Here is a 12,474-nt window from a genome sequence, read left to right as displayed (position 1 = left end):
GCGGGGGTACGAGGCATGTCGAGGGTGACGGCGACATCGTATGGCTGCGAGTGGGCGAATTCAGAGCCGAATGAGGCGGTTCCCCAGGGATGGCCGTCCCTGTGGGAGGTTAGTCTATGGATGTCGGAATGGGAAGTGGGGGCGTTGGGGTACCCAAATTGTAGATGGACTTCTCTGTCGACGCCAACCGTTGGGATGAACCTGAAGTAGAAGATCCCATACGCAATGCTGGAGATACCAAGTAATACCACAGTTGCGACGCTGAAGAGGAGGATGTTTAGGTAGATGCGGAGCGCGGTTTTGGAGAAGAGCACGCGGAATGGTGTCAGGAGCGCGTCCTGTGTTGTGTTAGTAGGGTGTGTTGCTAGGCTAGAAGATCATTCATACCAGCACAATCGCTTGCGATGATGGACCTTCTTCGTAGATTTCGTCATCACTGTATTCTGATCCTGCCATTGTGGCTTGCGGAGAGAAGGGGAACCCTGGAAGTTGCTCGGCAGATGCGGGCCCACCTGGCTTATCGCTCGGACACATTCAGCATCGCACCTGGGTAGCTGACAGGTTCCAAGGTTTTAAAGAGCCCTATTATGCGATCACACAGGCCATACCACACTTTCAAGTTATGTAAAGCTACGTTCAGGGATCATACTTGAGATGATAATAATAATTTGAATTAAGCCCAACCCGTAAATGCAAAGACTCCAGCTTTTACGATCTTATCATTACAGGTCGCGAGCGGCTGTGGAACGCGAAAAAAAAAAAAATCATAGTATCTCAAGGTCATGAGGAAGTCGTGACACGAATAGGAAAGATGCAACCATCCCCATGGCAAATCCCGGCCGTAACATGAGACAATAAAAGGAAATAGAAACGAGAAAGCAAAAACCCCCCATGGCACAAAAGAAGAAGAAAAGTACAATGAGGAAGAAGAAATGGGCACATCAAATGATGTCTGGTCGTGAAAGTGTGCGGAGGGAGAAAAAGCAGCTTACGCCAGAGGGCGAGGGCTCTGTTGCTGGATGTGCTGGAGGAGAGCATCGAAGAGGCGACCGATCTGGGAGGAAGAGTCAATAAAAGGAAAAAAATTAGAAATATTGGACAAGCCAGGAACATACCTCAGGCGCCGCTTGGATGAAGGGAAGATGGAAGAAGGAGTAGCTCCGGTTCTGAAGCAGCTCTTGCAGGGTTATGATCAAGCCCCATGGGTGTGGTCGGTGGACAATAAGACGCTCCAGCAACACACGGATGATCTGCTGGCGGATATCCGACTCGTCCTGGTCAGAAAGGTCTACGCCAAATAAGCGCAGAATGGTGAAGCTGAAAAAGTAGGTGTGGCTGTTCGGATACCGGAGCTGGTTCGCCATAGCACTCAAAAGGTAATAGCGAGCCTCTGGCTGCATGATCTGAGCAATCTTCTCCAGAAGGGCAGAGTGGGTTGAGTTTTCGAATGCACTGCGAGGATCACTCTTCGAGGCATGCTCAAGAGCTGCCTGCTGGCCGATGTACAAAACAAGAGCGTTGATGAGCACAATATCCACCTCGATGGGCACGTAGAATAGTGCCGTGTCGCGAGTTTCAGGGCTCGAAACGGCGTCATAGAGTTGCTGTGCCACGTTCTCCGAGACTTCGCCACCTTGGAGGACGGCATCCACAATGCGCTTGATATTCGCCTGCTCCAAAGGAGTGGCAATGTCCCTGCAATCTGAGGGATCTCTCGCATCTCCTCAATGCGTTCCACCTTGAGGCCCTCACGGAAAGGATCCGGGAGCTTCGCGAAGGATGATGGGTAGGCACTGAGGACGAGGTTGCGAAGCTGTGCGCAGTGAGCGGGGATCACATTGCAGAACTGGAAGTGATTCTCCGCAACAAACTCGGGGAAGTCGTGGTGCAGGACAAGCAGGACACGAAGAACGCCCTTGTACAAGTCCCTGGCGACATAGGACACGCTAGTAGCCTTGAGCTGCTCTCCAATGAATGAAAGCAAGGCTTGCATGATCTCACAGTAAGGTGCCCATCCTGCACGTTCCGGCATGTTAAGCATGTCTGACATGAACACGCGGTGGGAAACAAGAGCCAGCCAGCCATAGACGAATCCTGGGACATAGCGAGGCTGGAGTGATAAGAGCCGCTGAGCAAAGGGCAAAGATCATTTCCTTGTGCTCTGCGTGATCCTGGAGCCCGGCGAGGGAGTATTCGCAGAGGATACTGGAGAACAAGCGGAAGAACACACGCTGGTTGGAACCCTCTCCCCCGCATGACATAATGATGGTTGAGGACCAAAACCAGCGTCGAAAGAATGGAGCCAAAGTAAGAAGCCTTGTTACCCTTGACTGCACCAGAGCTTTCACCTTGGAACTTGACCAGAAGAATAATTAGCTTGGCCAGGCCATCAATGTGAAGGAAGGCATCCTCAGGGCTACCGCCGGGAGCCTGTGATTCGTGCTCAAACATGGTGACGGAAATATCGATGGTGAGGCGGAAAAAAAGGGTCGAATCTTCGGCATTGTTCATCACTTGGCGATCGTGCAGGGCTTGAAGGAATGCATAATAAGCCTGGTCGGTGACACAGCTGGACTTATAAATATTGACCCACTCGTTGAAGACGTACTCCATTTGGTCACGTTTGGCTTGGGCACGGCCTACGTCAGTACTAAGAAGAGGAGCCACAACCTCGGGATACCCTTGTCCTGCAGCTTGCGAATCAATTCCAAAGCTGGTGCGACATCACCATCCTCGCTAAGCCATTGGCAAATTGCCTCGAGGCTGGCAATAAAGTCAGATCGGAGAACGGCGGGCTCGTCATTCAAAAGTACGCGGCTCATGATATTGTCAAGGAGCTCTACAGCACCGACATTCTTCTGCTGGATCAGGCGTGACAAAACCCCATCCACACGGCGAAGGTCTAAGAGACCTGCCTCAATCAGAGCCGCAGTAACTGGTGCGTTGAACAATAGGTCATCATCAACCTCCGCCAGTAAGGCCCATGCGTACCGTGCGATCAAAGTGGACATGTCGCAGAGCCTGGCCAGAAGCTGCACGAGAACGTCGAGCTGCAGGGGAGTAGAAGATTCATGATATAGTATCGAGCAGACTTTCATGGTAGTCAGACGGGCAAGCTCTTCACCGTTCGCCGAATGTAAAATGAGGCGTAGTACCTGGTGAAATCCTTGCCACGTCTCGGTATCGCGATCAAGATCCTTCAGGCGCTCCACAGAAGCATTGCGAGCAGACAACTTAAGCTCAGCGATGAATGCATCAACCTTTTCAGCCGGGCTTTGAGCATCCAGGAAGCCATTGGTGGGAACACCGATTTGAGAGACAGCGTGTTGTGCTTGCGGTGTTCGGTGGGGAACAGCAGGCTGCTCAGCGGGAGTAGAAAGGTTCGGAATGGCTGGATATGATTCCTGCAGGATATCAGGGAGCTGGCGGCCAGAATCAGTGGAGATATTTTGAGGGTGCGCTGCACCAGAACCCCGAGACTGGCGAGCAAACTCTTCGTAGATGGCGAGTTGCTCTTTGTTGAGACCACCAGGGGCTTGGCGGTAAGGTTCAGGAATGAACAAGCCCCAGCGGTTCATAGATGGATCAATGAATGGCTCATCGGGGCGGGTGGCAAGATGACGACGGCGCGCCTCAAGTTGGGGTTCGATCATCTTTTCAATCTCAGGGACAGACTTGTCCTCAGCAGCCTTTTCCACAATGCCGCATGCAGCATCCAAGTTATCGTTGACACACATCAGAACCAACCCCTCGGGCATGGGCTGCTCTGGGTGCTCCTGTTGAGTCATCCGGATGTAGTTTGTCATGCTAACCTTGAGTGGCTCCTTGCAAGTGACCAGAGCAAGGCTGCCGGCGAGTTGTCGAGCCATGATGCCCGCAGCATGACGCACTTTCTCCTCATCCGGCTCCATAGCGAAGTCCTTTGAGATAAGTTGGACAGTTGAGATTGAAGCAATCGTCACAGAGCGCTCAACCACAGGGGTGATGATCTCACCGATAGCTCGCTCCACTGCATGATTGACAATTTGGCGTAAAACGCCGGGATCAACCATGCTGCTAGCAGAAGCCGGCAAAACAAGAATCTTGTCAAGACTTGGCAATGTTGACATGATAGCAGCCGGCGAAAGTCTCTCGTTGCGGATTCCTTGCCCGATTGGATTGAGCGCCATGTCTTCGAAGGCTTCCAAGCCCTCTGGAATATTAGAAGGGGGCAAAGCCTCCTCGTCTTGAGCCGTGCGCTCACGGATGACAACGGAGGGCTCAATTGTCTTGTGATCAAGGGCAAGATCTTTGCAAAGTACCTCAATTTCAAATTTCAAATTGAGCTTCAGTTCAGCGAAATGGTATAGTTCAAGCAATAAGCCAAGGATATCCATTAGCCATGGGTTCGGAGGCTTGAATACCGTTGACTTGGTTGCTTGCACCAGGACCTTACACGTGAAAGGAATAGTCACCATAAGGCGCTGAGAGTCGTAGCCTTCTAAAAGAAGTCCCTTGAAGTAGATATTCTTGTGCTTGACAGGCTTATCTTTAGCGATCGTCAATGAGCCAAGCCAAGCACCCAGATTTTTAAGATGCCCACGATCAGTTGATGAATTCAGAGTGCCTTCAGAGTTCAGTAGCTTTGCAACGCTAACATAGGTCTCGCGGAGAACCTCTGCCCAGAGGATCTTGTCTCCAATACGGTCAAGGAGGTCAAGGTAAAGCTTTTGGAAGTTGGGTTGGAGCTTCGCACGCTCCTCCACCAGGTATGCGGCAAACCATTGATGATGCTGGTCGCGCAAGACCTCACGCAGGTCACTCAACTTCTCATCGATGTTTTGCTCCGACACGTTGTTGAGCACAAACAAGATTTTATCCTGGATTTCCTCGTCCGGGTCTTGATACAGCTCGGACCGGAGAGGGGGACCGACCTGGATAGATCTAAATTTGCGAGAAGCCCCATCAGCCCCATTGGAGTCATCAAGGTTACCGTTGGTCAAGGCAGCAGAGTTGATATCATAGCTTGCAGCTTCACCGTCGAGTACTTGGTTTCCTTGCTCTCGGAGAACCTCCTCTGCCTTCTGAAAAATTGGTGTTCCTTGCAAGTTTGGAATCTGCAGAAGAAGATGACAGAAACCAGCCCACTCGGAAAGACGGTTGATCAACTGTTCAATAGCCTCCACGCCAAACTTGAACATTGGATCATGCACCTCATGCTCCCGGACAGCTTCCAGGATCATGCCAAGGCCAACCTTGAGAGTGATACCATCAACCAGACGGAAATTAATGATGCCACCAAACATCACGGCGGTCTTGGTAAGGGCCTCAAGGGGATATTCGTGATAGCAGTGGTATTCATCAATCAAACCATGTACCATGCACGCAAAGAGATCCTGGTCCTGAGGCTCGCGCGATGTCTTGTACTGCCGCATCAGCTCTAACATCTCCCTCAACGACAGCTCCTCATGATACATTTTGCCAAACAAGTCTTGCATCTGCTTGTCAATATGGTCAGGGAGTTTGTTGTCGTTCGCGCCATTCGCATCGATAATGTCGTCAAAGCCCTCGCCATAGTTGATCAAACGCGGGTAGGTTTGAATACATATGCGTTGCACGGGGGTAAGATTTTCGCGGTCACCGACGAATTCTTCCAAAACCGAAAGGAGCGTGTAAACAGTCTTGACAGAGAGACTGACCATCTGTGGGGCCGACTGCTCCTTTCGTTGTACATGGACTTCATCTTCAGCTTTGATCCGCAGAAATTTCGACAAGAGACTGCCCATATCCATCGTTCCTTTCTGGGAAGCAGCACGGACCCACTGTTCGAGGTCGAATGATTTCTTGCGGTGAGAATAGCAAGCCAAATCCAAGGCTAGACCATTAGTAAAGCCGAGGAGGTAATCAAGCCAGCCGAAATTGGCTGCATGCTCATAAATGACGGGAGTGGCAGTTGGATCTTGGGTGAATGCAGCGAACAATTGCTCAGAGACCCACTGGCGGTCTTGGTGCCATGCTCCGTGAAGGGCAACTTGGTAGCCCTCTTCTTGCTGGGAGATGAACACAACAAAAGTGCGAAGGACGAAATTTTGCTGCACACTTGTCCATGGTTGCGGAACAGCTAAAGCCGACACTAGGAAAACAGGTAGATCATGCTGAACCAAGGTCTTGATCAAAAGCTGACTATCGGGGAAAGTCCACGAACTCTGGGAGAAGAGGGCGAGGTCGAAAATCGCCTTTATGGCGTCCATAGAGCGGAGTGGAGATTTTGCAGCGCGCTCACCCTGTACTTTGACAGGCTCCGGGGCGTCGTCGAAAAAGGTGTGAGGAAACGATGCGCGAAGGTTGGGAATCTGGGAGACATCGGTTCGTGAGGCAATGAAAGCCGTCAAAAAAGAGATCTGTGTCTCACGGTGCTCCCAGTCACCACCCCATAGCTTCTGTACGTCCAGCGGAACACCGTCTGATGCTTTGACATACGCAAGGAGCGCATTATAAATTCTCTCAAACTGCTTTGGCTCAATAATCAAGCCCTCGCGATCGAAGAAGCTGAAGAACTGGGACCAATTGACTTGCTTCTCAGTGGTGTATGCTGCCAAGAGGTTCTCAGGTGAGAATCGCTGCCACTGCTGCGACAGAGTCACAAAGAGAAGGGCACTAGCGAGATGATCTTCACCCCAGCACTCTGGGCCGGAGGCATTGATAAGTTCGGTTATTGCCTCGATACTGGCTGTCGCGCGAGGGCCCTTAAGATGAAGCTGACGCAGAAGAGGATAGCGAGGGTCGACAAAAGTGAACAATTGTAGAGCCGACGAAACTTCAAATGGCATATCCACGCTCTGATATCGCAGATTAATCGCGTATATCAAGTCCCGTTTGATCTCGTCGGTGAAGGTACGGGGGGGGGTAGAGAATGAAGCGCTCAATCGTAACGCCGATGAATGAACTTGGGAAGTCCTTGTTGACTTCGGAGGGTTTGGCTAAGCTCTGCAAGAATGGCATGAGAGAATTGGAGATGATGGCGTCGGCTAGTGAAAAATAATTAGTACTGATTCAAAGTCACGTAGGACGCGGGGAGTGGGTTAATGCTTGGCTCAGGAACTGACCTTTAGCGCGAAGGTCCGATCTGTTGGTCATTTTGAAAGCCAAAGCGAGAGCGACCTTCACAATAGGATCTAGGCGGAAATGATCAAGGAATGTAGAAAGATCAAAATCGCGGAAAATATCACCCTCTGATGTATCCACTGTTTCGGCTATCTTTTGTGCTTGCTCGACATCCGAAGAGACTTTCTGGATCTCCTGGACAAGAAGAGGGTAGTTGCCTGCATTCTCGACAGACTTGTTCACTCCAGGGAAGATCTGGGGTGCGTTGCCGGTAAGCAGGCGGCGGAAGTATTTTGAGAAGACCTCCATGCCGTTAGAAGTAACAAGCTGAAAAATTGTTGTTAGCCCGTTGGTACGGGGATTGAGGGACAAAGTTGGGGTCTAGAAGTTGTACCTTGTGGATCTGAGCAGCTTTCGTCTCCCACTTTTCCTTGCCTTCTTTCTCGGTGATAGAATCAAGGAGCAGGAAGACCTGTGCGATAGATATTTTGGTCAACGACGACTGACTTGAATGAGCAGCCGCCGAGCCGGGCTTGTCAGAGGCGAAGCCTGTGGGTGAGTTCACGGTTGTGCCGGACGAGAGTGGTGAAAAGGCGATACCTCTCGAAGATCCTGGCCCACCTCCTCCCCGGGAGCCTCCACCACCGGTGATGGAGCTTGTTGTTGAAGCGAAGTAAGACCCTGCGGAAGGGGTATGCGCTCGGAACTTCGGTGATGAAAGCGACTGGGCCTGCTGTTGCGAGCCAGCCAGCGCGGTGAACGGGGAGTGTGCGGGCTTAGGACTGCCGCCTGAGAGACCCCTTGAAGAGCTCAGAACAGCAGAGAAAGAGGAAGGTGTCGAAACCCCAGGACCCGCGTCCAAGCCCCGGGAGGAAGCAGAGGGAGCGGAGGAGAGGTTAGTCGCGAGCGGAGTCAACCCACGACGAATGCCAGACTGCGACGCGGACCGACCCCAGGCACCAATTTCAGGTCTATTCGAGGAAGATTTATCGGTGCCAGAAGCAATCGACGATTGGGCGGAAGGGTGAGGAGGAGGGAAGGTCATCTAGGAGACGCGATCATTTGATCTGGATGGTCCAACGACAGATTTTTAAGAAGGTGGGCGCAGCCGACGCGATCAAAATGACCGATCGAAAGGTGGGGTGACGCAATGGAGAGAGGATGGCAATCGGAGTGGGGTGAAGAAAGGATGGAGAGAGGGGGGAGTGGGAAGAGAGAATAGGTAGGCGATGGAGAGAGAAGAAGCCGGAGGGATAGTGTGTCGAAGTGAGGTGTCGGGAGAATTGGTGCCTCAGGCGGGGAAGGAGCTTGGGCACTTTAGGCTGGAGATACCCGAGACGAACGAGCTGACTCCACAGAGCAAGATGCAAAGATAAGACGTGAGATCCCAGTGAGAAGATGAGTATCAAGCCCCTCTCCCCAGGAAGAGTCGCATGACCTAGGCTGAGCCTTCTATTCCTCGTTCAATGCATGTCCCCCACCTTTTGATACCTCAGTTTCTCACGCACCCTGCTTAGTCACGTTTCTGCCGAGCGGAGCGGAAGGTGGGCTTCCCCCAGAGTGACAGGCATATGCTGGATCTTCATGAGGCCACCGCTTTCAAGCTCAATCCCACATACCAGTACGACTGGATATCGGGGTTCGAGACTAGATGATAATGATAATACAAACCCCGCCACTCAGTCATGAATGATCAGTAGGGAGGTTCTTGATAAAGTGGAACATTGAATGCCAACCTGACGCTGAAGAATGAGAGCCAAGAACCTTTGAAATATGTATGGCGCGGGCCTTGGAAGAGCTCGACTTCATTCAGAGAACCTGTTTCGCTACTACTATTTCCACATCCGTTATAGTCCTACCGATGGTATAACTACAAGAAGCAAACATGGGGAGCATGAAAGCTTTGTCGGAAAGGGTCGATATGACTATTGTAAGTCGACTTTGTTGAATCAACACCACCTAAAAGAAGCGGGACTGAGGGATAGACTTGGCCAAAGTCAGGCTCATGAGGCCCAGAACGCACGGAGGAGGACCAAATCACGATAGCACTTAAATGAACCTGATTAATATCAGAGTACCTGGATCATACCTGATCCCCCAATGAACGCCAAAGATCCAGGCTCACACAGTTGGGAATTGGACAAGATATATCCGGATAGGAAAACAGGAGCTACTCGAAAAAAGGCGAGGAGAAATATCTCAAATCGCAACAGGTAGATACCCCAGACAAAGGATAAAAGAAGGATGGTAAGTCGGAATGAAGACATGATGATACTTATGTGAGCCGAAGATCCAAAATAAAAACCACATGGCCAAGACAGTCGTAGACAAACAAATAGAATGACAGAAGGCAGAAACGAAAAAGGTAATCGTGTGCACGTGAACGGATGCAAGTCTGATAGCCAGGTTCAACGCCAACGCCCCAAGGTCCCAGACCTTGCCATAAGCCCACAGGGCAAAAACAAACGCTCGAACGTCAAGTCAAAAAGGAAAGCCGTCAATCAGACGAGGATAGACAGTAACATGGAGTTGCATACTGTGCCTTGGCCGTGTACGTTTGACCTGCGCCAAGGGCGGTGGGAAAATATGTAGTGGTTGGGGCAGGCTCGATTTCTTTGATCTGGACAATCGATTGAGGAATGGGGTCGAGGTTACCATTCTTGTCGACTTGCATCTGTTGGCAGTAAGGCGACTCAGCCTCTGCATAGTCACGTCTTTCTTCGATCTTGATCTTCCTGGGATAGTTGGCAATGGGATCGGAGCGCTTAGCGTAAGGCTGCGCGGTTGCCGTACTGGCAGCGAGATCACCCCCGGTGACAGCGGTCTCAGTGCTGGGGAATTGATCAACCGTGGACTGGTTGACATAGAGGAAAAATTCCATCAGAGTACTGTTCCACCAACAAAACCACGGTTTATCACCAGGCTTAGCGACCGTCGTTCGATCAAGAAAAGCGTCAGCATATGGGTCGGATAGTTCGCGCTCCGATAGGTCTCGTGATGAGATGGAACTGGATGTGAAGGTGTCCTCAGGCAGAATCACAAGTTTGTTGAATAACGCGAAGAAAAATAGGGCTGGGCCCAGACCGGCCTCGCTGGTGTCAAAAGCCATGCTGAGGTTTTGGGTAGGTGTTGGGAGATAAGGTTGTTGTGCTCCATATGTATAGGTTGATGTCGGTGTACTATAATCGAAAATGATAGACTTCTGACCATCAGATTCCTCCAACTTAATTTCAAAATCGCTGGGCTTCTCCACACAACTCCAAACCTGTTTTATATCGTGGTCATCGACGCAAAATCGCGAATAATTTCGTAAGACAGCGGGGATGAGATAATGACCGGTGGGTGCCGCCTGGATGTTGGTCGGAGTGCTTGTAATAGCAGAGTAGTCCAGTTGGGGCGTGGCAGTTACGGTGACAATGTCTGGGCCTGGCTTGTGGCTTGCAGCCTCGGACTGATGTTCAGCTTCTTGAGCTTTCTTGGTGCCCAAGACACCACCAATTGCACCGCCAATTGAACCTCCGATTAGCATGACAGTGGCAACAAGAACAAGAGTCCAGACAGGCAACCCGCAGCATGCAGTTTGCTTTCCTTTCTGCTTTACTTTCTCTTCAAAAGCCATGATTCCAGACGTGGGAGCTGCCTGTTCGCCATCATTTTCCCGTTCACTGGTGCCGGTGTTATCAGGGACCAGAGCCCTGGATGATGTCTCCGAGACCGGAACTGGTGGCACCGGCACTGCTTCTCTTGAAGTCGAATGCAGCTGCTGTTCCTCCGGTGGCGACGCAGGAACATCTGTCGCGTCCTCCGCACCAGGGGGCTTGGGAACCACGCCTGTCGGGTAGCGCGAATATGGCGGCAGCGGCTCTGTGTGTCCATCCGGACCAATAATATCGCCAACGTCGTCAATTCGACGATCAGGGCGTGGCTGGTAAGCCAGGTTGTGTCCCGGAAAGCCGACTGGGATCTGATCGTCATCCATCCCTTCTTCCACGACGTTCTGGGTGTACATTGCATAGGGGTGTTGCGGGCCGCTGAGTTCACCCAACGGGCGCTCAGCTGGGCGAATGGTTGATGTACTTCCTACACTGGGGGTTCGGCTAACACCGACTTGGGAGTACATGGCGTACGGGTGACTTGGGCCGGTCGCACCAGTATATGGGCTCATGGCACGAGGTGTCGAGAAGCGCGAGGAGACGCTGTGGTTCCGTTGCATGGCGAATTGTGCATTATTGATTGAAGAGACGGAATTGCGGTCGGTAGCGAACCCGCCTCCTTTCTGTGGCAGACTGGAACGATGGGGCTCATCGAATGACGCTCTTGCGTCATCAGCGAACGGATTGTCGTTCTCTGCGGTCGCGGCCGCGGCCGCTGCAGCTGTCGTGGGAACATTTTTGGGAACTGGGTTGGTAGAACGCAAAGTCGTTGCTGAGGATATGGAATCAGGGCTAGGAGCACGATCAATTTGGTCCGGGTCGATCGGATCTAAGGAGTACTCGTCGGAGAATACATTGGGATTCGAGGCGCGCGACGAGCGACCGATGGAGTGACCAGGAAGCGACTCATGTTGACTCTGGGATGGTTGAGGCAGCTGAGATGAGTGCGATTCCGACCGCGAATGGTCGGATGAGATACGTCCAGACATATCCCCTTGAGACGGCAGCCCTGTCGGGCCACCTCTTGATGATTCGGTTCAATCCGGCTCACTCGGGGGGTCCGAGTAGGGAAAAGGGGTAAGGCAGAGATGGCGAGCCGTGGAGATAAGTCGTCTGATGGCGAAGATGTGTGGATTTCGGGGTGGATGGAGGCAGCGGTGATCACTAGAGGAAGGATGGAGGGAAAGAGAGGGAAAGAGAATGACTGAGTTTGAGGGTGTGACGGCGGTAATACGGTCGGGGGAGGGGCGCTGTAGTTGAGTTCGAGCGGGTGGCTTAGATTCCCTGGTTTTACAGGGTTTTACAGGTACCGCTCTCTCGAAACACTTCGATACGCAGCTTATGGCTTTCTTCCTTCCACACTCTTAGGCTCGAGCGGTATCCTTGGGGGTTTTTGATACAGTTTCCTCTTCATCTCAGCCTCTGATTTCCCCAAGGGTCTCGTTGCTCTCAAGACCCCTACCCTTTAAATATGGGACTACTCCGTGTGCGCTAAAGCCACTAGCCTCCAAACTACGCAGAGTCGGCCGGCACTCAGTGGGTCAGACCGTTGCCATTGCCACATTTTCCCCCTCGTAAACCTATATTGCAAAACCCACCAAAACAGCTAACCATTCAGACGCGCTGACAATGCGTATTCTTGGGGCTTTTATGTCTGTCATTCTAGAATCTGCTTCGTATGATCCGCGATGGAGGGGTCTCCACCCCCCATGAGCCTAGAACCACCACTGTCCGGTCT

At 51.8% G+C, this 12,474-nt stretch overlaps 3 protein-coding genes across 3 annotated transcripts; all 3 read right to left on the bottom strand.

The window, feature by feature from the left end:
* Positions 1 to 60: 60 nt before the first annotated feature.
* On the bottom strand, positions 61 to 456 carry N7468_004434 (uncharacterized protein; the record flags this gene model as incomplete). Its single annotated transcript, XM_058473731.1, has 3 exons — positions 61 to 99; positions 171 to 338; positions 388 to 456. The coding sequence occupies 3 exons, from the start codon at positions 454 to 456 to the stop codon at positions 61 to 63; spliced, it is 276 nt and encodes a 91-aa protein (XP_058332734.1).
* Positions 457 to 988: 532 nt separating this feature from the next.
* N7468_004433 (CCR4-NOT core subunit CDC39) lies at positions 989 to 8,128 on the bottom strand (the record flags this gene model as incomplete). Its single annotated transcript, XM_058473730.1, has 8 exons — positions 989 to 1,054; positions 1,116 to 1,670; positions 1,739 to 2,110; positions 2,278 to 2,639; positions 2,681 to 6,816; positions 6,878 to 7,007; positions 7,086 to 7,410; positions 7,478 to 8,128. The coding sequence occupies 8 exons, from the start codon at positions 8,126 to 8,128 to the stop codon at positions 989 to 991; spliced, it is 6,597 nt and encodes a 2,198-aa protein (XP_058332733.1).
* Positions 8,129 to 9,580: 1,452 nt separating this feature from the next.
* N7468_004432 (uncharacterized protein) lies at positions 9,581 to 11,725 on the bottom strand (the record flags this gene model as incomplete). The annotated part of the gene is made up of 1 exon (XM_058473729.1): positions 9,581 to 11,725. The coding sequence occupies one exon, from the start codon at positions 11,723 to 11,725 to the stop codon at positions 9,581 to 9,583; it is 2,145 nt and encodes a 714-aa protein (XP_058332732.1).
* Between the last annotated feature and the right edge of the window lie 749 nt (positions 11,726 to 12,474).

The sequence above is a fragment of the Penicillium chermesinum genome (assembly GCF_028974085.1).
Source record: "Penicillium chermesinum strain IBT 19713 chromosome Unknown utg000003l:1.0-5111272.0:1.0-5115320.0, whole genome shotgun sequence".
Classification (NCBI taxonomy): domain Eukaryota; kingdom Fungi; phylum Ascomycota; class Eurotiomycetes; order Eurotiales; family Aspergillaceae; genus Penicillium; species Penicillium chermesinum.
Note: the sequence above shows the minus strand (reverse complement) of the source record. Positions and strands in the feature narration are given on the sequence as shown.